At 39.3% G+C, this 22724-nt stretch overlaps 1 protein-coding gene across 14 annotated transcripts in view; it reads left to right on the forward strand.

The window, feature by feature from the left end:
• Positions 1 to 22724, forward strand: part of vav2 (vav 2 guanine nucleotide exchange factor) — a 196161-nt gene that overhangs the window by 40111 nt on the left and 133326 nt on the right. For all 14 annotated transcript variants that reach the window (XM_026174291.2, XM_026174301.2, XM_026174297.2 and 11 more), the window contains exon 2: positions 17153 to 17269. In XM_026174291.2, the coding sequence (XP_026030076.1) occupies positions 17153 to 17269 (117 nt within the window). The remainder of the gene's footprint in view (positions 1 to 17152; positions 17270 to 22724) is intronic.

A 22724-nucleotide genomic window follows, 5' to 3' on the forward strand; every position in this document is an offset into this window, starting at 1 on the left:
AACTGACTGTGCATAGGCTTAACTCTCATCGGGCTTGCATGTTAATTAATTACACATAGACTGATTGCAGATGAGTTGATTGCTTCACCTTGCTCCCAGCTTATAGGAACAGTTTTATCAGCGCTGTGTGGGGTTGTGAGATCTTTATAGCTGAGCTGTTTACTGCTGGCAATTTCTGCAGGGGATGTTTCTCTTTAGAGATGTATCTATACTAAGATGTATTTCTCAATTGCTCTTCTTTTATTCCTTTTTTGAAAATATCTTTGATTTATACCTGGATCCTTTTAGCTCGCAAATCTCGCTGGCAGGGTTAGATGATAAGTGCCTATAAGTGAAATATAGATACACAGATCAATAAAAGGTTTGGTGGAGTAATACTTCCAGTGAGTTCCTTACTGAACACAACTTGCTCCTTTGATGTTGCTAACCTGAGCTGGATATGCTGACATCTAATAGCAGTAAACGATACAGAATATCATCTTTACATGATAAGGCTGTAATGTGCCTCTAAACAATTTCTGTCCCTGTTTTCTTAGGTCGCCACACTCTCCGTTCCCTCTTTCATGTGAAGCACTTCACTCTGTCATTCAACAGCTTAGGAGATGCCCCTCCCTTCAACCCACTCTCCTTTTTTGCCATCTGCTTTGAAATTAATGCACATGTTGAAAAGTAGGCTAAATCCAAGTGACAGCTTTTTCTCCCTCCTATTTTTAAAGATATGCTGCAGGCAGTGTCCAGCTATGTGGGAGATGGAGTGGAGAGAGCTGGTTTATCAAGCTGCTTCTGCCTCTCAGATTCTCTCACCTCTGCCCTGAGGGATGCTTCTGAGACCATAGCTCATAGCATCGCTTTTCTCAGTTTGCGATCGGCTGTGTTGCTCTTTCACTGCTTTCATTTTCTTGGCCATACTTCTGTTATGCATCAGTCAATTAAATAACACTAAACTATTCCTTTTTCATAGACATTCAGTCAGTTCCTCTGGGATTTCTGTTTTTTGTGATTTTTGAGGGTCAGCACAAATGGATTTGATGAAAATAATATTTAAAACTGGCTGAAATTTAATTCTGTGCTAGTTTGCAGTAAATTGTAGAGCATATAATGGCATGTTAGTGCCACAGAGTCACTTAGTTTCAGGAGAATCATTTTTTGGGGAGAGGGCTTGTGTCAGTCACTGAGAGCCTCTGTTGTAAGACAGCTGAATGCGCCTATGTAGCCGTTTGTAATGTTAATGTTTCTGATGGTTATAGAGAGAGGTGTCAACAATTCTCTCAAAAAAATGTAATGCCTTGGGTGTTCATTTGTGATAGTTTCAGTTTTTGCTGTTTTAAAAGCAGTTAATAAGAAAAAGAAGCATAGCCAGGTTAAAGCCTCAGAACCTGAGTAACTTCAAAGGAAAGAAATAAAAAACATTTTTTTTGCTTGTGACTCAATATAATTTTTTTCCGGTGATTGTCGAATGAAGACAGGCAGGTTTAGAGTGCAATCTTTTAAATGGACTGGTTCTTAAGTAGCACTTTTCTAGTCAATTCAAGCACTCAAATCGCTTTCTTACTACTAATCGCATGCACATAAGTGTTTTTTGCACATAAATGTACAAACACTTGCACTCCTGGATCAGTAACTCTACCTTCTCTACCTTCTGAGCCACAGCTGCCCCATCCTATTGCTGATGATCTATGTTATTTAGCACTGTCTTGCTGAAATAAGCAGTACTTAACTGGAGGAAAAGAAAGATGTAATCTAGATGGAAGCATATGTCAATCCATGTCTACACTGAGTGTACACTGAGTCATTGTACACTGGATTAATGCATTAATGCATGTAAGTTCAACTAGATTGGTATTTTAAATGCACATACATTCATGGTGAAGTGTGATCATGAAAAATCTGTAGAAGCTCTTAAAATGTGAAGGAAAGAGATTGATTTGTCTTAATGTTCTGTTTCTGGTACATTTTTAAAGCTAACATGAAATATTTTATAGCATTTCACATGAAGTGCACTGCGCCCATACAGTGGTACAGAAATAGACCACTCATATTCATATCTTTTGAGCCATGAAAAGAAGTGTAACCTTGTATTTTTGGGGTCTGTTTATACTGCTGCCATGTTGTGGATTACAGACACTGTACGTGGGCTAAAGCCTCCAATTAAGAGACAGCCACAGTGTTACATCTGAAAGGCATAAGCAGCTACATATGGCCATGCACACTCTCTCTTTCTCTTTCCCTCTCACTCTCACACACACCCACACACACATAATATACACATAGTCTTTCCACGCTTGAGGCTTTGGGCTGTGATCTTTCCAAAGGTTTCCTCCTGTGGCCCGTGTGCCAGACAGTCTGGAGAGCTGTGGAGGGGCTGGCGTCGCCTCGCCTGCTGGATGAAAAAGCCAGTAACATTTGCTTTCCGTGGCACAGCAACCAGCTTCCTCTCTTCTCCGTTCCACCTCTCCTGCCCTATCTCCCACCTCCCCTGCTTCTCCTCTTGAGGAGGATTACCGGCAGAAACTGGACGTTTGATCCTGCCTTGCTGTATCCGTCTGACAAGGCTCTTTGTTTCTTTTACTCTTCCAGACGTCTCTCTTTCTTGCTCTGACTGTGTTTAAAAAAAAGATAAGTTAAGCCCTTTTGCTGTCTGCTTTTTGATGTCTCAGATTTAGCTCCGGTCTACCTCGAAGGACCCAGGACAGGTGGATCACAGATATGCAAAAAGTTAATTCAATTTTAACTGGAATGGAGCATCGAAGATCATAAAGACAGTTGTTGATAACTTATGACTGTTTCCTTTGATAATGTAGAACGAGCAGTGTAAATGGATAATTAACTGTCATGAAGTGACGGGTTTTCTCAAGCAGCAAAGCTCAGAAATATATAAAAACATAGCAGGCGATGACTTGCATGCTTTGTAAGGGCTTTTTTGTCTGTGTTTTTCTTACCGCTGTGACAGTGTTGTTCATGATTAATTGTGAGGGACAGTGCCAACAAGCTTTCCTTTGTAATTTGCAGCAGAGATGTAAACAGGAAGTGTGCTCCCAATACATAATGTTGTTGACTCAACTACACAGGGTGATCAGGGCCAAAAAAGTTTGATGTCATTGTGATACATTGTGACAGAGGACAGGATTCACTGACCTTAAGCTGTCAAGCTAAAGTGTAAACAGAGTTGCTTCATTAAGGCCTGATGGTTGCGTGACTAAGTTGAGGAAAGCCACCCCCAAAAAAGAAATAACGCCCTTTCAATGTAGGCAGTAATTATAGGATTGCAAGCAGCTCTTGAAATCCAAGCTAACTGTGATTAATTTGTATTGACACTTGTCACGTTGCTTTTAATATTTGTTGAAATAAATAAACGCTGTTATTACAGAATATTATATAAGATCAGGTGGACTATACCAAAGGAACTGTAGAAGTGAAAAATACAAGTTACAGTTACAGTAATATTTATAAATATTTATAAATGTTAGTTTTTTTTTTTTCTGTGACATAACTTTGTTCAAAGTAGCAAACCGGACATCATATAGATCAAAAATGTATATATTATATACATTTTTGATAGAAAACAACACTCAGTGTTTATCAGGAGCATCCTTTCTGTCTGAATGAAAAGGCTGTTAATATTCAGTCCTTATTCAGACGGTAATGGGCAAAGCAGAGGCCAAAAATACTTTGCAGTAAGAAGCAATGTGCCTTTCCTTCTGCTGAGTCTAAATAATAATCTATTTATCAAAGTTGGGCAATCATAAATAGGTGTGACTTTAAGCTGAGAGTAATTATTTCCTATTATCCTAATAAAGACATTGGAAATTTCAAGGGAAAAAAGTATAATGGATGCTGAAGGTCTGGTATTTTATATAGAGCAACAGCTCGCATACCAGAGTTGATGGTTCCATCCTCGGACCCTCTAGTTAGAGCTGGGCGATAGAACGATAACGATATGTATCGCGATATAACTTTTACTCGATAGAGAAATTAAGCTATCGCGATAGACCTCGCCGCTCTTGTCCTCTTAAAAAAAAAAAAAAGCGCAGAGCTGAACCAATCACAGCCGCAGCGTCACGTCGCGTGACTTGCTACGTACAGCACAAGTGCCAAGTCGCACGTGTGTTTGTTTGGGAAGCAGCCAGCGGGTAATGGAGCCAGCGCATAATGGAGGAAAATCAACCGAGCGTGACCGAAGAGAAAACAGATGATGGTTCCAATGCCGGAGAGATTGTCGAACGGAAGAGCCAAAGAAGTTCCGTAGTGTGAAGGTATTTCGGCTATTTCAAGTCTGACAAAAAACAGAGTAGCGTGCACTGTAAATTGTGCCGAAAGCAAGTCTGGAAATACAATAAACTGGTGCATGCGTCACACTGTGCGCCACGTTATTGTTTCGGTGAAATGAATTTCTACAATACTGTTAATTCTACTCTCTGCAGTGTTTAAATGCTTACATATACACACAGTTACTGTCCGTCCACACATACGACTCGGTTCTGCTTCTATGCCGCAGCTTTGTTTACTTTTTCCCACAGAGGCTTCTAGACTTCTGATTGGCCAACATTTCTGCACGGTTAGGAATCTAGCGCCACCTGCTGCTTTGGCATGTTCATAGCAGCATTTTCCTTCATTTCTGCCTTTATGTGTGGACGGGATTGTTTTTTAAAACGAAAACGGAAAATCTCCGTTTTCAAAAATACCCGTGTACGTGTGGACGTAGCCTCAGTCTCTGACTGGAAGCGTTAATTCGTCATTCGGCTTTTGTCAGACTAAAGTAACTGTTAAAACTGTTTGAAAAGCTAAGCTATACAACAAGGAGAGATTGAGAATTTCCTTTTAGTTCTCAGTTTATTTGATATTGACAAAAGTTAGTCAGTTTTGTCTGTTCTTCTGTAAAACAAACTAAGATTTATTTTTAGAATTTATATTTTGTTTCTAAGTGGAATTGACAATTTAGTCATCTGTTTCGTTTGTTCTATTTTGAAACTTAAACGCTTTAGCGGCTGCCTTTTGTGTAGTTTGCAATATTTGCCTTTATTTATCTGAAAAAGTCTCATGTTCCTTAAGTACATCTACCCTGTTGAACTTATTATGGGAAATAAATATTTAAAAACAAGCTGCTGATTATTTCACATTTTACTTGTGAGCAACGGCACATTTAAATCTTACAAATATAGTTATTTGGCTTATATCGTGATAGATATCGTTATCGCCTGAAATGAAAAAAACATATCGTGATATGAAAAAATCTCATATCGCCCAGCTCTACCTCTAGTCTTGGGTAAGATACTAAACCCTGAGTTACCCCTAATGCATCTGTGTGAGTGTGTGAGCATTAGGTTAATCGCACTGAGACAGAGAAAAAAAATGGATGTGTGCATGGATAAATGAGGCTTGTGGTAAGAAAGCAATTTGAGTGCTTAAATAAAGTCGAAAAGCACTATATGAGTACCATATTTTTCTATGGCTTTTTCATGAAGAATATAAATTTACATTGGATACGGACTGACTGATTAGATGCATGCATTATGTGAACGAGTTGTTTGCTGTTCAGACAGCTTTTTGTTAAGCCTGTTGTTGTAACGGGAGTGCTTCTTATGTAGTGCAAGTTACTTTAGCATAAAGTCTAGAGCAGCCAGGGATCTACCAAGCTTCCAATTAGTAGATGACGTGCTCTACCTCCTAGGTAATGGACACCTCATTGCAGTTTTAGGTCACCATTGTCCAGTATATCACTGATAGTATATAAACTATATCTTACAGCATCCACCCGTCCAATCACCTAATCTGTAAATTGGCTGATTGGTGCATTGTGTGTCACATCTAAGCTGTATGATGATTGAAGCGGGCTGAGCTCGGTCCCACAGCCAGTTGGATAATTAACAGGCTGTTCTCCATGTTAATAGCATTAGTCACCTTGGAGATAATCACAGGCATCTAGAGCACAGAGCCGCAGCCCCTCAGTGTACCTGATAGCCTCCTTAAACAAAGAGCTGACAAATAGACAGCACTAGCTTGTTGACTTTTGGCATAATGTATTTCTTTATTTGTACTAATTGGAAGGTTGGTGGATCCCTGGCTGCCCCAGTCTGCAAAAGGAATAGTACAGGACTATTTAATCTTTGAGAAAACCTTGTTTGACATTTGTGTTCTCAAATACACCTGCAGCCATGTGAAAATCAAAACCTAAATCCTGTGAAACACTAAGTACAATTCATGATTAAGTAGCTTGTACAGTAGAACCACCTTTAGTAGCAATAACTTGAGGTAATAGTTTTCTGTTTGATTTTATCAGTCTCTCACATTGTTTGTTCTCCATCTCCTGCCCATGATTTCAATAGTGTTGAGGTCTGGAATTTGATTGGGTTAGTGCAACAGGTTTTTTTTCAGCCACCGTTGTAGATTGCTGGTGTACTCGGGTCATTGTTCTGTTGCATAAGACAGTCTTAGCTGTCAACACACGACCTCATATTATACTCTAATACTTTGGAATGAAGAGGAGTTCAGAGAGATCAGTGCCTTTAAGGTGCTCAGACCCTGTAGCTGCAAAAGCCCAAACCACCAGTGTGCTTAATGGTTGGTATAGGGTGTTTGTGCTGATATATCGAGTTTGGCTTTCTCTAAACGTGCCTCTGTACATTGCAGGCAAACAAGTTGTCTTTGTGTTTGTCTGTGCAAAGGACATTGTTCCAGAGGTCCTGTAGTTTGTTCAGATGTAACTTGGCAAACCTAAGCCATTTAACCATGTTCTTTTTAGAGAGAATAGGCTTTCTCCTACCAATCCATACTTTTTCAGTGTTTCTTAAAAAACAAAACATGCTAACTTAGGCCTATAGAGTCTACGATGGTTTTTTTGTTGACATTTCTCTGCACACTCTGACCTAGCTTTCTTCGTGTTAACTCATACCTGAATGCTCCAGACCAGAAAACTGCCAAATTTTTAGCTTTTGTATAGGTGGCCATGCTTGATGATGATCATAGAGAACACATAGTTCTGCAATTTATTTTTCCTTTTTTTCTTTTGTTATTCTGGGATTCGTTGCATGTGTGACTAACAGTCTGTAATTTGGAAAAATATAGAGACATATCAAAGCTTATCAGTGTGTTTCACACTCTCATCTGTTCGGATTGGTTGCCAGAAGCTCATATGGTGATTTTGGCTTCCAGTGAAATATGATTCATCTGTATCTGATTCTGTTTTTCACTACAAGCATAATTTGTTTTGGGGCCACAGAAGTGTTTTTAATTAAGTTACTTATGATGAATCTGAAATGTTAAGAGAATGTTAAAGTCGTTGTATGTGTGCTATTTAAAAAAAAAAAAAAATGGAAGGGGAAAAAAAAAAGTCTATACAGATTTCAATTCATAGTTATTTTTTCAGCCTTCTTTGAGTCAGCCTTAAGGAAATGCAGCTCTGCATCATATTATACAAGGCAGTGACTTAATGAGCCTAACGAATGTAGCCATGTTCGGTTAAGTTAGGATCATTTTGTCTAAACTATGCATTTAAAATGAGTATTTGTTTTGAGCCTTTGTTTTGTGTGGAGAGAGCTAATGGGTAATTTATCTTACTGTGAATCTAAATCACCGCAATGAGTCTCACGTTGTGAGGGAAACTCACAGGGGGAAAAAGAATAGATGCAGTTCTCCTCTCCATGGCCTCGTGTCATAAATTACCTGGCCATTGATCCATGGGTGTCTAAGATTCTCGGTGGACCTCCTCCACACATTCATCAAGCTTTAAGTCTGCAGCTAATGCCTCAAACACACACTCCTCTCCGGAGGGTCAGCAACATGGCCTGTTGCTTAGATACAACACAGATTTGTATTTATATGAAGAGAAGATTGTACCTGGAGGGCTGCATAATGCACCAAGATGTTTGAACATCTTGGCCTGTGTTAGATTTTTGGTTTAGTATTGAGAAGACACTTTTCATACGCGTAAAACAGTTTGAACAACACCTGCAGAAAGGAGGAAGAAAGCCTCCTGTCTGCCTGATTCTTTGAAACTTAAAACATAAGAAAATATAAGAAAACATATCTTGAATCTGTTTGAATCACATTTGGGAGGTTAAGAAGAAAATCTGAAATAGGAAATTCAGGTAATGTAGAATTAAGTGGCAAATGCATTTGTTCCTTAACTCATTTCCATTTTCTCTGTCAGCTCTGCGCCAATCACATGTGTTTTCATTTCCTCTGCAATATTCTTTGAGCAATTTTTGTGACAAATGCAATCAGTGGCAGAGTTGTCACTGCAAAGTGACAGTGCTGATGACTTCATAATCAAGTTGTGTTGATGCCAATCATTATATTCATACAAAGTTTTTAACTCTGAAGGCACATACAAGTTGAGCTGGTTGCAAATACAGGTGAAAGCAAAGAACGAGCCTCTCGTTCCAACAATAAACTTCAGTTTTATTGCCCTGCATTTCAGTTGTCAACAGTGTTCATTGTTGCACATTGCTGCTTTAAGGAGTTCTCTTCTTGTTGCCGACTTTGTTTGCAGTGCTCCATCTGGGATTTGAGAATATATGTACAAAAATTGTGGCAGTCCATTCAGGAGATGTTCCAGAGGAAGACCTGACCTGTAGTTCTAGTGAAGGAATCAGTAAAAACATTAATTTCATTCTCTATAAAATCACAATTCTTGAAATAGTTATATACATGCAACAGTCTAGATGAGAGTGGTTAACCATGTGACTACTGAACAGACCACTGTTATGAACATAGTGATACCATAGTGATACAGCAACATCAGGAAGAAGGAACACGAGAAACTTGAGAAGTACCAAGGACTCAGAGAAGAGCTCAAGAAGATGTGGAGGGTGAAGGTAGCAGTGGTCCGAGTGGTAATCGGAGCACTAGGTGCAGTGACTCCCAAGCTAGGCAAGTGGCTCCAGCAGATCCCAGGAACAACATCCTAGATCACTCTCCAGAAGAGTGCAGGACCCTCAAGCTCCCAGGCCTCTGGTACAGGACCTGAGCTCGAAGGATAGACCGCCCAAATGAACGAGAGGGGAATTTTATCTTTTTTATATATAAAATTAACATAATGACGTGATAATCCATAAAGAATAGTATCCCATCTTGCACTGCTACTAGTAATTTTAACTCATTCATAAGTTGTAGTTAAGGTCCCATTTCCTTTCCCACATAATTATCCATGAGAGCATGCTCTTTGTTCCTAGCGTTGGTCATTTCCACATCAAAAGGTAAAAAGGAGGAAAGTACAGTACGTTAAGACACACCATTCCTCCTTTTTTCAACATTACCTTTAACTCTCTCCCATTGAAAAAGGCTTTTCATTCCCATGAAGATGACTCTTTTGTTGTTGTTATCTTCAGGTTCACTACTTTCATGTGGGAAGCATGTTACTGATGGCTTGTTACGCTTGTGCAACTAATGCATTCTTCCTCACACTGTGTGCTTCTGATCTCATACCCAGTGTTAGTGCTTGTGTTTTTATGAGTAGCCAGTGTAAGGGTGAAGGTAGACTTGATTAAATTATGCTCTACAGCTGTGGTGACTTTCCTCCACTGGAGTCTATGATGCTCTAAGCTGAATTATCTTCCTTTGTAATGGAGATTAACCTCACTAAAAAAATGTACGTAGCCTATTTAACTTCCATATTTTAACATGGGCCACGTGAGCCTCACTAACGAAGCAGTTCTGCCTCGACTGCTAAGGGTTGTACAAGATTTAAAACTGTGGTCAATCCTTCCCTGCTTACAGGCTTTTAGGGGTAATAGGATAAGATTAACACATTTGCATACTATTGCCATGAATTATTCATGCAGTGTCCTCTTCTCTAATTTGCAGGAGCAGGGCCTGTCTCCTCATTCACTTTAACATCTGGGTGACCTGGAAGTGAAGCAAAAGAGCCCCAGTGCCTATCAATCCACTCTTAGTGTCACCTGGCACGTGCCACCCTTGTATTAGCTTGGTACTTACTATAGCTCAGCCAGCCATGTGCACTAGGGTGTGGATTGGAAAAACTGTTGCAATTTGAGATAAAACTATGGTTTACTTAAACATATTGTCCAAGTATTCCTAATGCATTTATTCAATTTTATTTTTAAATGTAACTTTCATTTTGCATCCGTTGCATGTCTGCAGCCCTGGAAACTCAGATGAATCATTGGCTCTTTTAATGTTCATCAAAGCAGACATTGATCACAAATAAGGAAGTCCCAAGAACACAGAGAGGAACTTTGCACTCGTGTTCATATTGATTTTGTTTGTTCCTTTTTTGCGCATTTAAAAGAGAATAGATACAACATGATAGCCTGACAAGAATGAGAGCTTAACTCACTGGCGTTGACACTGGTAAGACCTCATGATAATTTGTGGGGCAAATGCTAAAGACTATTTGGTATTCAGTTTCCACATAACAGATAAGTAGTTTTTTGATAAAGCCAGCTAGCGATGTAATATCTTTGCAATTTGCTAAACTGGTAATTACGCTGAAAATTATGGGATTTAAAAAATGGCTCAACACAACAAGCTGGAGATCACCTCAAAGTGACTTTACAAAATTAGATGTAAAAGCTGTTAAAGACTGCCAATTATATACCCAATATGAGCAGTCAATTAAAAATAACAGCATGCAAGTTTTCTAACTAAAGTAGAATATATCAGTTTTCTTTGTTACCTTTTATTTTAGGTAAATAACCAGTAATAATAAAGATACCACTGACACCGGGTGTTTCCTGGTTTTCAGTTTCTTTCTACTTGTAGTTGGAAATCATCATTTTCAATTGGAACAGCCTCTCAGGTTGAATTTTAAACTCTGAAAGTCAGAACACCCCAACTGCCAATCTTAGATGGCAGCTGTTAACATAAACAGTAGTAAAACTGTTAAACTTTTACTCTGTCGTGCATTTGTGATTTGCCAAATAGGCTTTTGGTAGATCATTGACCAGAGTCTGCCTGTGAATGTGCTGCAGCGGTGTTTTAATGTGCAAAAAGAAAAAAGAGCATTGTTTTGTATTGCTAATGAGTGGCTCAAAATGTTTGGTATAAACAGCATGTGCAAATGAATACAGCGCTGAGAATTATGAATTATGAGCATTATGTAACATGCATGTGCTTATGCTGCTTGTACTAGGCTGAAAGTATTAACTTTGTCTGACCCTTCTGGTTGTTTTTAGGTTATAGTCATAACCATCCATCATATATTATTAATATCTACTAAATCTAGTAATATATGTCAAATATTTTACAAATATTAATTTATCATTTCACAGCACTAGCAATCTGGTAGAAATGTTTTGTGAATTTTTGAAGCTCTTTTTCCCCTCACCCTGTTCCTTTGTTGGCTAGTGATTTAGGCTGAATGGGGTTATTACACAGCTGGTGTAATGGAGATTTTATGTCTCGAGTTTAGCACTTGGATGAGGCATATTTGGAAAGACTGAGTGCTGATCACTACAAAGCATAGACCACTCATTACCAGAAAGCATTTGCCTCCCTTGCTTGCATCATTAACAAAATATTTGAGATCCATGATCACCTTTGCGTTTGGATGCATGCACGTGCATCTTGGTAGGTGTGCAAATGTGTGTGTTTAGACAGCTTAGTCAGCCTTATGCTTTAGTCTTTCTGAGCTCCTTTTTGCTGCTCTCCCTCACCTGCTGATGGCTCTCTTCCTGCTGTTGTAAAGATACAGAATGATTCACAGCCTCTAGTCACAACATGGGGCTCCCAGCTCCCAGACAGGCATCAGTCTCTTTCATTGACTGCAGTTCTGTGACTGACTGTCTGAGTATCTGATGATCTGATCTGACTCACCTCAGTCTGCTGCTTGTAAAGCCCTCTCCTCTCCTCTCACCATTTAGTTCCCCTCTTATTTGACTTCAATTGCTTTACGTGCTAATTATTGCTCTTCTTCTGAAAGTGCATGTATTGGTAAAGTTATGTTTCCCCAAGGGTAACGGTTCTAAAATGTCCAACAGTGAAAAGTATACTCTAGTGAAATGAAAATATAATCACTACCTTTGGAAATAAGGTGAGCCAAATGCACGATACTGTGTTTGCAACCTTATCTGCAAGCTATACCTAGTGCTTGTTATCGTGTCTGGACAAAATAGTTTATCTGAACAACCTACTGCATTGCGTTGTTTTTGAACGCACCCTGGACTTGTTAGATGTGCCTTGCTGCATACACTGCCAAGTTTATTAGAAACAGTTTTTTCTTCATACACTTTTTTTCATTTGTTTAAACTGTATTCTCTTCTTTGTTATATCATAATGGTTCTGTTAAAATACATTTAGATTTATATAAAATACTATTACTGTTGTTTTGGTTTCACTGATGTCACTGTCTTTGCTTAATGGGAACTCTTGCCAGACACATCTGGTACCAGAAACAAAGTATCTTCTTTCTTTCTTTCTTTCTTTCTTTCTTTCTTTCTTTCTTTCTTTCTTTCTTTCTTTCTTTCTTTCTTTCTTTCTTTCTTTCTTTCTTTCTTTCTTTCTTTCTTTCTTTCTTTCTTTTTAATGTTTTGTTTGTAAATTTGCATCTAATTTGTGAAGCGATAGGGGCTAATTGATTCAGGAAACTGGTTCTGATCAGATCAATTTGGAAGCAGTTCTTCTAAATTCTAAGCCTTACATACAACCTCCTCTCTTTTTTGTTATTTCTTCCCCGTGGGCTGTGATCTGCCCCACCTCATTCCCCCTTTTCCCAGACACCAAAGAGCTACAGTTTTTTTTTTTTCTTTTGGGGGGGAAGCAAAAAACAAGTCACAGTTCCCTGTTACTCCTCCTCTCTCCTTCCATATTCATTTGCACACTTTTCTGCATCCCATTTCTCTAATTTGATGTTGTGCGGTTCCAGGAGGAAGTTCTAATTTGTATCTTCTTAGATATGAGCATGTAGTGGGTGTGTGCAGATAAGGACCACCCTCCCACAGGAATAATGCATTATTCTCTGTGTGATGTAGCGTGGTGATATGGTGGAAGGGCTTGTCAAGGATGTGATGGGTCTTTGTTACCTGACTTTTTCCTTTTTTTTTTCCTTCCTCTTGCCTTCTATCTCGGCACTCCTCCATGCCTTCCCGACAAGTGTGCCTCTTTAAAGAGCTGTTTGCTGTTTGACTGAGAAGTCAAAATCAGAACATTGCTCCAGTGGTGCACACACACCACCTTGTAAAAAGCCTCATCCCATCTCTCTCCCTCTCTTTCTCAAAAATCGTATTTAACTTTGCCATATCTGTTTTGCTTTTCACTTTCCGTTGCTCCTAGACTTTCACTTTCTATCTTCTAAACATGTGATTTAGTTGAAATACTTGCACTGATGCCTGAATCTGATTATTACTGAACTTGCTTCTAGATTGAACACCTTTAGAAGCACGATTTTCAAACTAAAGTGAAGTAAGAGGAGTACTGGGTTGACACCACGTTGCCTTCAGGTGGCAAAGACTCAAAGCAAACAATAAACACACTTGTGTGCTCAACAGAAATGCACACAAGCTCATTTGTTTGTTCACAGTTGCGTTTTTTTCCCTGGTATGTGGGGGAGGTATTTATGCAAAATACCACGTCTCTATTTCCATCTTTTTTTTCCCTCCATGTAAAAAGAGTGTTTTGTAGGTTTGAAGAATTCTTAGACATCAGGTGCACGCAGCAGAACAAGCACGATAACAGCCATTGTTTTAGTCATACAGCCACACGTGGGAGTTATCTTCTTTTTGTTAGTAAAGTTTTGGAAGTAGACTTCATAATCAGTGAATATGTCTTTAATGAGTCTATGCTGGAAAATAGTGACAGATGCTTATCATAGAGGCCCTAGAGCATAAAGGTAATGTTGTTTGGTAGTGGCTCCATGTTATAGTGGTTAATACAGTTGCCTGAGACACCAAAGATTCCTGGTTCCAGACAGTTAAAGTGACTGCTTACCTTCAGGCTTCCCACACACAAGACATTTTCAGTTTCTAAAGCATCTGCTTGTATTAGTTCTATTATTATTATATTTTGTTACATACCTGACTGGTGGGAATAATGCCAACGTAAAGCCGCTTTTTCAACAAACTCAAGTCCCGAAGTTTTCTCCATGGTGTGAATGCCTGCCCAGGGTTTCGCTCTAACTCACATTCTTTGCCTCCTTTAACACCGAGTCTTTTGTTTGCTCAGAAGAGTTTTCACAGTTTCTCCGATTGTTGCGCCATTCAATATTTCGACAACATGGGGAAGGCTATCAGTGGCTAACAAAAGCACTGTCCTCCAGTCTTTCATCTGGTGGCAGACACACACACACAAACAGAACTGCATAGCTAACGTGACACTTATATTCAACCAGTGTGATTGCTGGTGTTATTATTATTCAACGACCAGTACCACCAGATTGTGCAGGAAACGTTAAAAATGATGGATATACGATTGCTCTGAGTTCATGTAACTTTGAATTCTCCTTAAATTAATAAAATATACATAGTTGGTGAATTTTAATTAAAATTCTGATGTTTCTTTTTTATCAGTGTCTCAATGCGAGATGCACTTGCAACCCTCTAAATAAAATTCAGGATTTTCTGTGCTTTGCCTTGAATTTGTTCCAGACACTGAGGTAATACTTGATAGATTGTGCTGAGGGCTACATCAGCTTAAGGGGATGACCATACTCTGTTTTCTATCAAGTGCACCCACTCTTCCCACTCTAGGAGAAAAAGTATATGTATTCTATTTATTTACTTTTTTATCATTATTTTTAACTTCGGTCATAGCAACTGTGCTTATTCCTACAGTGGTTTTCTTATCGCCAAATATACATTTGAATGTCAGACACATCTCCCGCCTGCTGATCCATATCTGTAGATTCTCTCTTTCTCTCGTTTGTAAACCACTCCAGCAAATGTTACCTTTTCTTATCTGAATTGGGAAAATAAGCTTTTTTTCTTCACCCCATTCACAGCACGTGTGGATCTGTAGACAGGATAACCTTGGTTGCTGAACTGTAAATGTCACTGTGGCTTGCTAGCCAGTTGCATTTCTTTTCACAGGCCAGTGTGGCTCTCTTACGGGGGCACACCCGTGACACCAGGACTAAGCAGATGTGCACACATGAATGAGAATGAGTCAGCAGGGCTCTCACTGTTGACCAGGAGAGGCTGGCTGAAATATCATCAAATGCCAGAAATACTTGACAGATGAAAGATTATCAAAGAGATAATAGCAACAAACACGATGTGCTCGTGTTTGTTGTGCTCTGCAAAAACAAACCCCCCCCCCCCCCCCCCCCCCCCAATCCCTTCAGGGTGAAAACCAAGGCTGAAGAAGGTGATGACCAGGCGCAGCACCAGGACACACTATAGCTCATCAAGCTGCAGAAAGGCACAATGCACACCTCTCAGTGCCTGGAAAATGGATAATACTGCACCTGAAAACCCACTGGAGCTTATTGTTGCTGCCTTTGAAAGGATTTTAACATTAACTAGACATCAAGTGTGACTTGCAAGGCTTCTGGTTAATTTACTGGTTTTATCCAACAGCTATTACAAAGATGGAGTATGTTGTCAACGCTTTTACTAGAATCAAAGCAATCAAGTTTTTTGTTTCATACATACTCACTCATTTATGTCTCCTTTTGTGTGTTCTTTCTGCTTCCATGGCCATCAGTTTATATCGCTTGCATGCAGAAAATTGAAAGGGCATATCTAAGCAGCATCTGGATTTGCATGCTAGGTAATTTGTTCTTCACACAGAAAGATGGTAGATGGGAGGCAGTTATGCTTATTAATATTTCAATACTGCGGTTATTGGTCTGTGCCTCAGCCTCAAGGTTTATCTGTGTGATGGCGTATTTTGGGGACTGAGACCATCAATATTCGTGGCAGGAGGGTATTATGCAGTTTATTATGAGCATCCTTTGCCTGCTGTAGGTTCCCAACCATTGCCCCCAAATGGCTCTTCAGTCTCAAGATCACTAACTTGTGATCTTGAAACAGTGTTCAGCAATTTATTTTATTTTTTTTACTGCCACTGTAAAAACAGAGGGTGCCTGACTGTCATGCATTAATTTAGACTGGCATACTGGCCAGGGTAGTTTAGCGGTCTGCAGGGTAGTTTTACGTTACAGCATCAGTGGATCTTGCTTAAAGTGTGTAGTTTAGAGATGTTTTATGCATATACTCTTTATATAACAGGTCGATGAATTTGGTTAGCAAAGGTGTATGAATCAACTGTATGGTCCATTGCCCATAGGTCACAGATAAAATACTAGAATTTCAATTACCAGTCTTCTTGACTGTACTGTTAGTAGCATTAATGCTATTAGAATATTATTGTGGTTAAACCCCCCACCAAAAACCACAAAGTGTGCACTTTTGCAATTTAAAAAAAAGTGTTTAATTGGATCAATTTTTTTTTTAAAGGGAAAATGGGAGAAAAATGGGCCATTGTGTTGAGATCAACTTTTAAATCCTACCTTTTTTGTGGAGGGGGTGGTGTGTGTGTGTGTGTGTGTGTGTGTGTGTGTGTGTGTGTGTGTGTGTGTGTGGTCCTCCTTTTTATATAAAAAAAAAATGAACAGATTAAGAAGCTGAATGCTTTCCTAGCAATTCAGAGACAACATCATTAACTGCATGGACTTGTAAGACTGTGTCTCTACCTGTATATACGCTGAACATTGGAATATTCACATTTCTGTAAAATTTGTAAGTTGCACATGGCATTTTAAAAGGAATTTGTGTAATTGTTGTTGGACACTCTTGAGACCTTTCAGTATGAGGTAAATGTCAGAAGCCATCAGGTCGAGTGTGCCTCGGAGCAGGTCTTTGCTGCTGGGCTTGTCTAAGGACACCTTGTCTCCTCTCTTTGCACTCCTTATTTCAGTCTGAGGAACAGCCCATCAAACTCAGGAGAAGCAATTATCAGTTTCATATTTGGTGCTGAAAACCAACACAAACACATTGGGAAGGGATAAACTGGGGCAGCCTGGCCATCATTAACCAGGAAATTATCTATTTCCAAGAATGCTGTGGCACTGAATTATAATATTAAACTGACAACATGTTTCCAAGGAAAACATACTTCTTGTTTAGTCATGTTGATAAACACCTAAATGAGTCCAAGATGTGTTTTTTTTGTGAGTGTGTTGTTGTTTTTTTGCTTTCATATTGTTTTGTGAAATTATAATTAAATGATATTATTTATTTCCTTTTTTTTCTGGTTTTAGTTCCTGTGTTTGAAGAACATCCGGACATTTCTGAAGGTGTGTCATGACAAGTTTGGGCTCCGTAACAGTGAACTCTTTGACCCGTTCGACCTCTTTGATGTCAGAGACTTTGGCAAGGTGAGTTAAACATTACAAAACATGGATGCATGTTCAGCTGTTTAGTCTCCAAAATGTCCTTTGACATTGCATGGGACAGAAACAGTACTGCCCACTTTAACTGCGCTGGCTACTTAGAGACATGATGTTGCTTGTGTTTCTGATAATATCAATCAGGCTACAACATTCAAGATGTGGCATTTTTCTGATTAGATCTTGTTCTACAGGCTGGAGTTTGAGTCTGGACATTTTTCAGCTTTGAAATGTGGAATTTGCTGCGTTTATCACATGATACTCGTTTTTCTTCTGCTGTTACTACTGCTTGTTTGGAACTTATGAATACTCATTTTGCCCTCAATATAATGTGAAAAGCATGTGTAGAAGACATGTGCATTATAGTGCAGCATGCCTGTAAGGCTTGCATGAGTTTAAAGGTAGTTCAAAGTCAAACTGGTCAGCTGGTTACATTAGCTGTCATTGTGGAGCTGAGAGCTCAGCTGAGCATTTGGTGTGTAGCACCTCAGGGTCAGCAATCTCATCTCGTGTCACTAAGTGACGAGAGTTAAGTGCAATACTCTTTCCTAACATTCTGCAATCTGTGCCTACAGTAAGGTGGGATATGTGTGTTGGCCCAACAGTGAAGATGTCTGACTCACTTGTGCATAGTATTAGCTGATGAAGAGTTTAATGAACATTTGTTTTGTGCAATATTAAAGTGGACTTTTAAAAACGTATTTAGTGGTTAACCAGAGACCCTCAGAGGAATTTCCTAAATGTGGAAATTTAGGCAGACTGCAAAGCTACATGTTGGCTCCTTGTACCTGGCTTGACAGCCAGACATCTAGGAAAGAAAAACTCGAGGTGGTTTAACATCAAATCAGGATTTCTTTGAAGATGATCTTAGCACTTCTACCAATTTGTTGATCCAGAAAACTCAGGAGGGGATTATATTTTTCTACCAGAACTGGGAATACCTTAGGATGCACCCAGCTGTTGTACATACCTGGGGGAAAACACTTCTGGTTACTTTCTTTCATCTGGTCCTGAAAAAGTTTATCATCAAATCAGCTGGTTTAACTCCAGGTTTATATATCATTAAAAATATCAACATACAGCACTGCTTTTAAATATGACTTTTTTCCATGCATCTCTCGCTGGTTAGCTTAGTCAAAAAGTAAAAACTGGATGGCAACCTCTTTGGCTAGAAAAAAAATGTGGTTGCCCTGTGATAATAATTTTGATCAGATACTAGTCTGCAACCATGGTTTTCTCTAGTGTGTCTGTTGTATAACAAGACAATCATGCCATGGTCAACATATCGTGTTGGTTTCAGCTGCTGAAGATGTAATAGCTTTGACTGCACCGTGTGTGGCTACAGAGTGAGCCTTGGCTTCTTTTCGGCTGTTAAAACAGGCTGCATGTAATGCATGATGTTCATAAATTAGATGGTGGCAGCTCATGCCATTGTGCCAAGACTTATGTGGTACATGTTTATGTGATGTTAATACTGTAGCCTTTCAGCTGATTGAAAAAGCTGTATTTATACTGAAGCCTGGAGAATATTCTGTAGAGGTGATGTATGAATAAACTATATTACATCATTTTTGAATGATGACAATGAGGAATGTTATCTACTCATTAATCTATTAAATTCCAGATCTTAAACACGCTCGCTCATCCTGCTGTGGGCTGAAAAATATAGGCCCAATGAAAGAAGAGGAAAAAAGGAATGAAAGGAAAGTTAAAGGAGACAAGGACTCATTTGGCAGTTTGTAGATAAACCACAAGACGATATCTGAGAGTCAATGAGCTTTCAGTGAATGGTATTAAAATCCAACGGCAGTCAGAATCAATCACATAGGCCCTCCATATGTCAATTTAGAAATTGCTTTTGTATGGTCTCAGTGGTGGCAGGCTTGTCTCACTATTGATTTTCCATTAAGGGCCAAACATCACATTATAATATATTGAATTGAGCAGATCCCCACTAATGTGACATACATTTAAATAGTGAGCATGCCTCATAAACGGAAGATAAAGAGGGACGTTTTATTCTTGCAGTTTATATGAGCCATCCTCTTTTGTTACCTTGACGCAAAAAATGTCGTGTCCACATCTGATACAGAACAATGGGACATTATGAATTAGGTCCTAAATATGTGAATAGGATACAGTGAAAATATCTCATTCTTCCCTTCTTTCTGTACTAATTTTTGTTGAAAATGCTTGGGATCAGAGTAACAAACAGGGCATTCTGCTAAGTACAGCCCTAATGGTTGGTTGGAACTACAGTGAAAGCTATAATTTAAGAGTGGAATTAAACCAGATGGGTTTGGGGAGAGGGTTTTTTTTTTTTTTTTTTTTGGTGGCAGAGCTTCTATAAACATTAATCAGCCCCCATCCACCTTTCATACCTCCACATTTGCTGCCAGGGGACCCAGAGTTCATCTCCCTTGGCCTCTGGTCACCATCTCTTCCTCTAATGATGGCTTTCCGCAGGTCACAGGCAGAGAGATTCAAGGCCAAAAGAGCCCAATGCTATTACAAAGTAATTGTGCCTCCAAAACCTCCCCGCTACGTTTTCCAGCGGGGCTGGTATTGAAACAGATGAAGCAAATCACCAACTCGATGTTTTCTACCGACTTTTCTTTTTTTTAATAATCAAAGTAATTTCATCCCAAGACACCTTTGGCCACATCCAACTTCGTCTTATGCTCGCTTGTTTTGTGAAGCCCTTGTATGCTTTCATGCACATATCGCCACACTTTGATTCTTTGCGCTCTAACCCATCCCCCATCATTAGAAATTCATTATGACATCATTAAACCAATGAAATACAGCTTATTACAGTAGGCCCCAGAGAACGCTTTTATTTAAACACCTCCCTCCATCCGAACCCAGCCGCCTCGTTTCCTTTCTCCCAACCTATTTTAATTAGCCACCAAAGGAACATTGCTGTCATTTAAATGAACATGGTAATCAGTTTATTTGGCTGTTGCCATGATTAGCATAATTAGCCTGCACCTGTTAACCATCTATCAACAGTTTGGTAATTTTCCATGTGTGACTGGAGAGCAGTGGAGGAAGGAAGCTTTCTGACAGATTTGCTGTCTTCATTAAAGGAAATGGCGTCATTTATTTGAGATGCAGCCAGAGTTGCTTGGATCCATTTCTAGATTGAAATAGCCTTGGATCCATGACTGAGGGACTTGTGAAGTGTAAAGCTATAAAAGTAATGCTCAGTGACTTGATAGTGAAGTGTCAAGGTGAATTTCACTTGTAGGCTGCATTTGAATGGAAAGTGGATGTTCAGTACGTCATGGTCCCCCGTTTTTAACCTAGTGTTTTGAGTTTTGTTGTGGTTTCATACCATTGCATTAAGAAGACAATTTAAGTTCAAGCTTTGAATTTAGTCCTGACTTTAGTTCTTTTGAGTGTCTCTGAGTTTATCTATATTTCTAGTTCATGGTGTCTTGTTTGATATTAGGGTCCTTTTATGTCTTTGTTTCATCTCTGTGTCTTGTCCTCAGCATCTCCTGTGGAAGTCAGTCTTGTTTCTATGTTTATTTACCTTTGTTTCCCCAGTTGTCTTTGTCTGTCTCTCTGTGTCTTTCTGGTTTCTCAGTGTCCCTCTCTCTCCCACTCCTGTCCCTAACTCTCTAGCTCTTTCTCTTGTCTCTAGCTCGCTGGGTCTCTCAGTCTTTCAGCTTTGTTATGTTTCTCGTACTTCCTGTTTTATTCTGATAGTCACTTGTCCATCATTGTGTGCTGCATCATGTTTCGTTTTCCTTTCCCTGTCTGTCAATTAGATTATACCCAGCCGTGTTCCCCAGGTGTTTCCCCTCTGCCCTCATTCCCTGTGTCTATTTATTAGCTGCATTTCCCTCTGTTCCTTGGAAGCAATCTACCGCAATGCTGTGTGGGCGTTCTGTTCAGTGGTTCTCGCTAATGTGCTCTGGTACCTGCCAGTAGGGCTGGGCCATATTATACCGTTCACGGTAATACCGGTATAATGTTAGGCAACGATAGGAAAATGAAATATCGCGATAGAATGGGAGTAAAACGCGCATGCGCAGTGCCTTTGTTTTCATACGCACATGGCCGATTGTTGAGTGAAACAGATGAACCAGAATTGGTTTGTAAAAATGGTGCAACTTCCGTGATGTGGAACTGGTTTGGTGTTTGTCCGTCAGATACACAACAAAGCACATTTTTTTGCAGAACATGCAAGCGGCCGTTGTTATTGTCATATTTGTCGGACTAAGATGCTCTTAAATCTGGGAGTAATCTGGGTCCTAAACTCCGTATGCTTCAGGTCAAACAACACTGCAGCATCACTTAGAGTTAAAAACTGTCTAAATTCTTTCATCTTTAATAAAACGATCAGCATTGCTGCTTTACCAGGTGTAACTATAAAGTTTAACTTCCAGGCATCCATGAAAACAAAAGTTATTACATTTAACGGAGTTAGAAGTTAGCAGGAAGCTAGCGGAAGTTAGCTCGCTAGTTTCGCTAGTTACCTAAGCATGATATTGCATGTTCTGACTGAGAGATTTCTGAAAAAAATCAAACGTACAGGTCTGCTATCACTTCCAACATAAATGAAGACAGGAAACTAAACAGCAGTGATGTTTGTAGGGTTACTGAAGTTGGGCTAGCTGGTATATAATGATGTGCTACGTGATCGCTAGCGATACAGCTATGTTAGCATAACATAAACAGTGAAGCTGGAGGACGAACACTAACACTTTTCCACTTATAAAAGTTAACGTGAAGGTTCTTCATGGTTAGAGACAAATGCAATCGCATGGCAGGATGCTGTAAACGGACCAAACTTCAGTCAGGAGAACAACTGAGATAATCCATCCACAATACGAGGTTAGTCATTAATATACTGCAACAACATGGGAATAGAGCAGCTGCCAGAGAATTCAACATTAATGAATCAATGGTACAGAAGTGGAGGAAGCAAGAAGAATGAGTTTAATAAAGTTTGATTTATCTGACTGCTTTGTTTCGCTTAATGTGCCTTATAATCCCGTGCATTTTATGGTCCGAAAAATGCGTACTGCACACTGCAGTTTAATGTTGCAAAGCACCTATTTTTAACTTCAGTGGATATTATATATGGTTATGCTCAGGATATGTCAGCCCATTTCTACTGGAAATGCCTTTTGGTTAAACTTTCAGCAAGGAATTTGCATTTGCACTGTTACATTTTTATAAAGCTTTAATGTACATAAAAACCAGCTTCTTGTTTAAGTGAAAATAAATGGAAGGTTGTCTTTTTGCGCTAGTAATGTTGTGGAGTTGTATTTTGTCTCGCATCAATTATATCGTCGGTTATATCGTTATCGCAAATTTTCAAATATATATCGTGATAAATATTTTTGGCCATATCGCCCTGCTCTACCTGCCAGTTCTGTGTATTTTTGGAAGTTTAGCAATAAAGCTCCAGTGATTCCAGCCCTGTGTC

This window comes from Astatotilapia calliptera, chromosome 7 (assembly GCF_964374335.1).
Source record: "Astatotilapia calliptera chromosome 7, fAstCal68.1, whole genome shotgun sequence".
NCBI lineage: Eukaryota > Metazoa > Chordata > Actinopteri > Cichliformes > Cichlidae > Astatotilapia > Astatotilapia calliptera.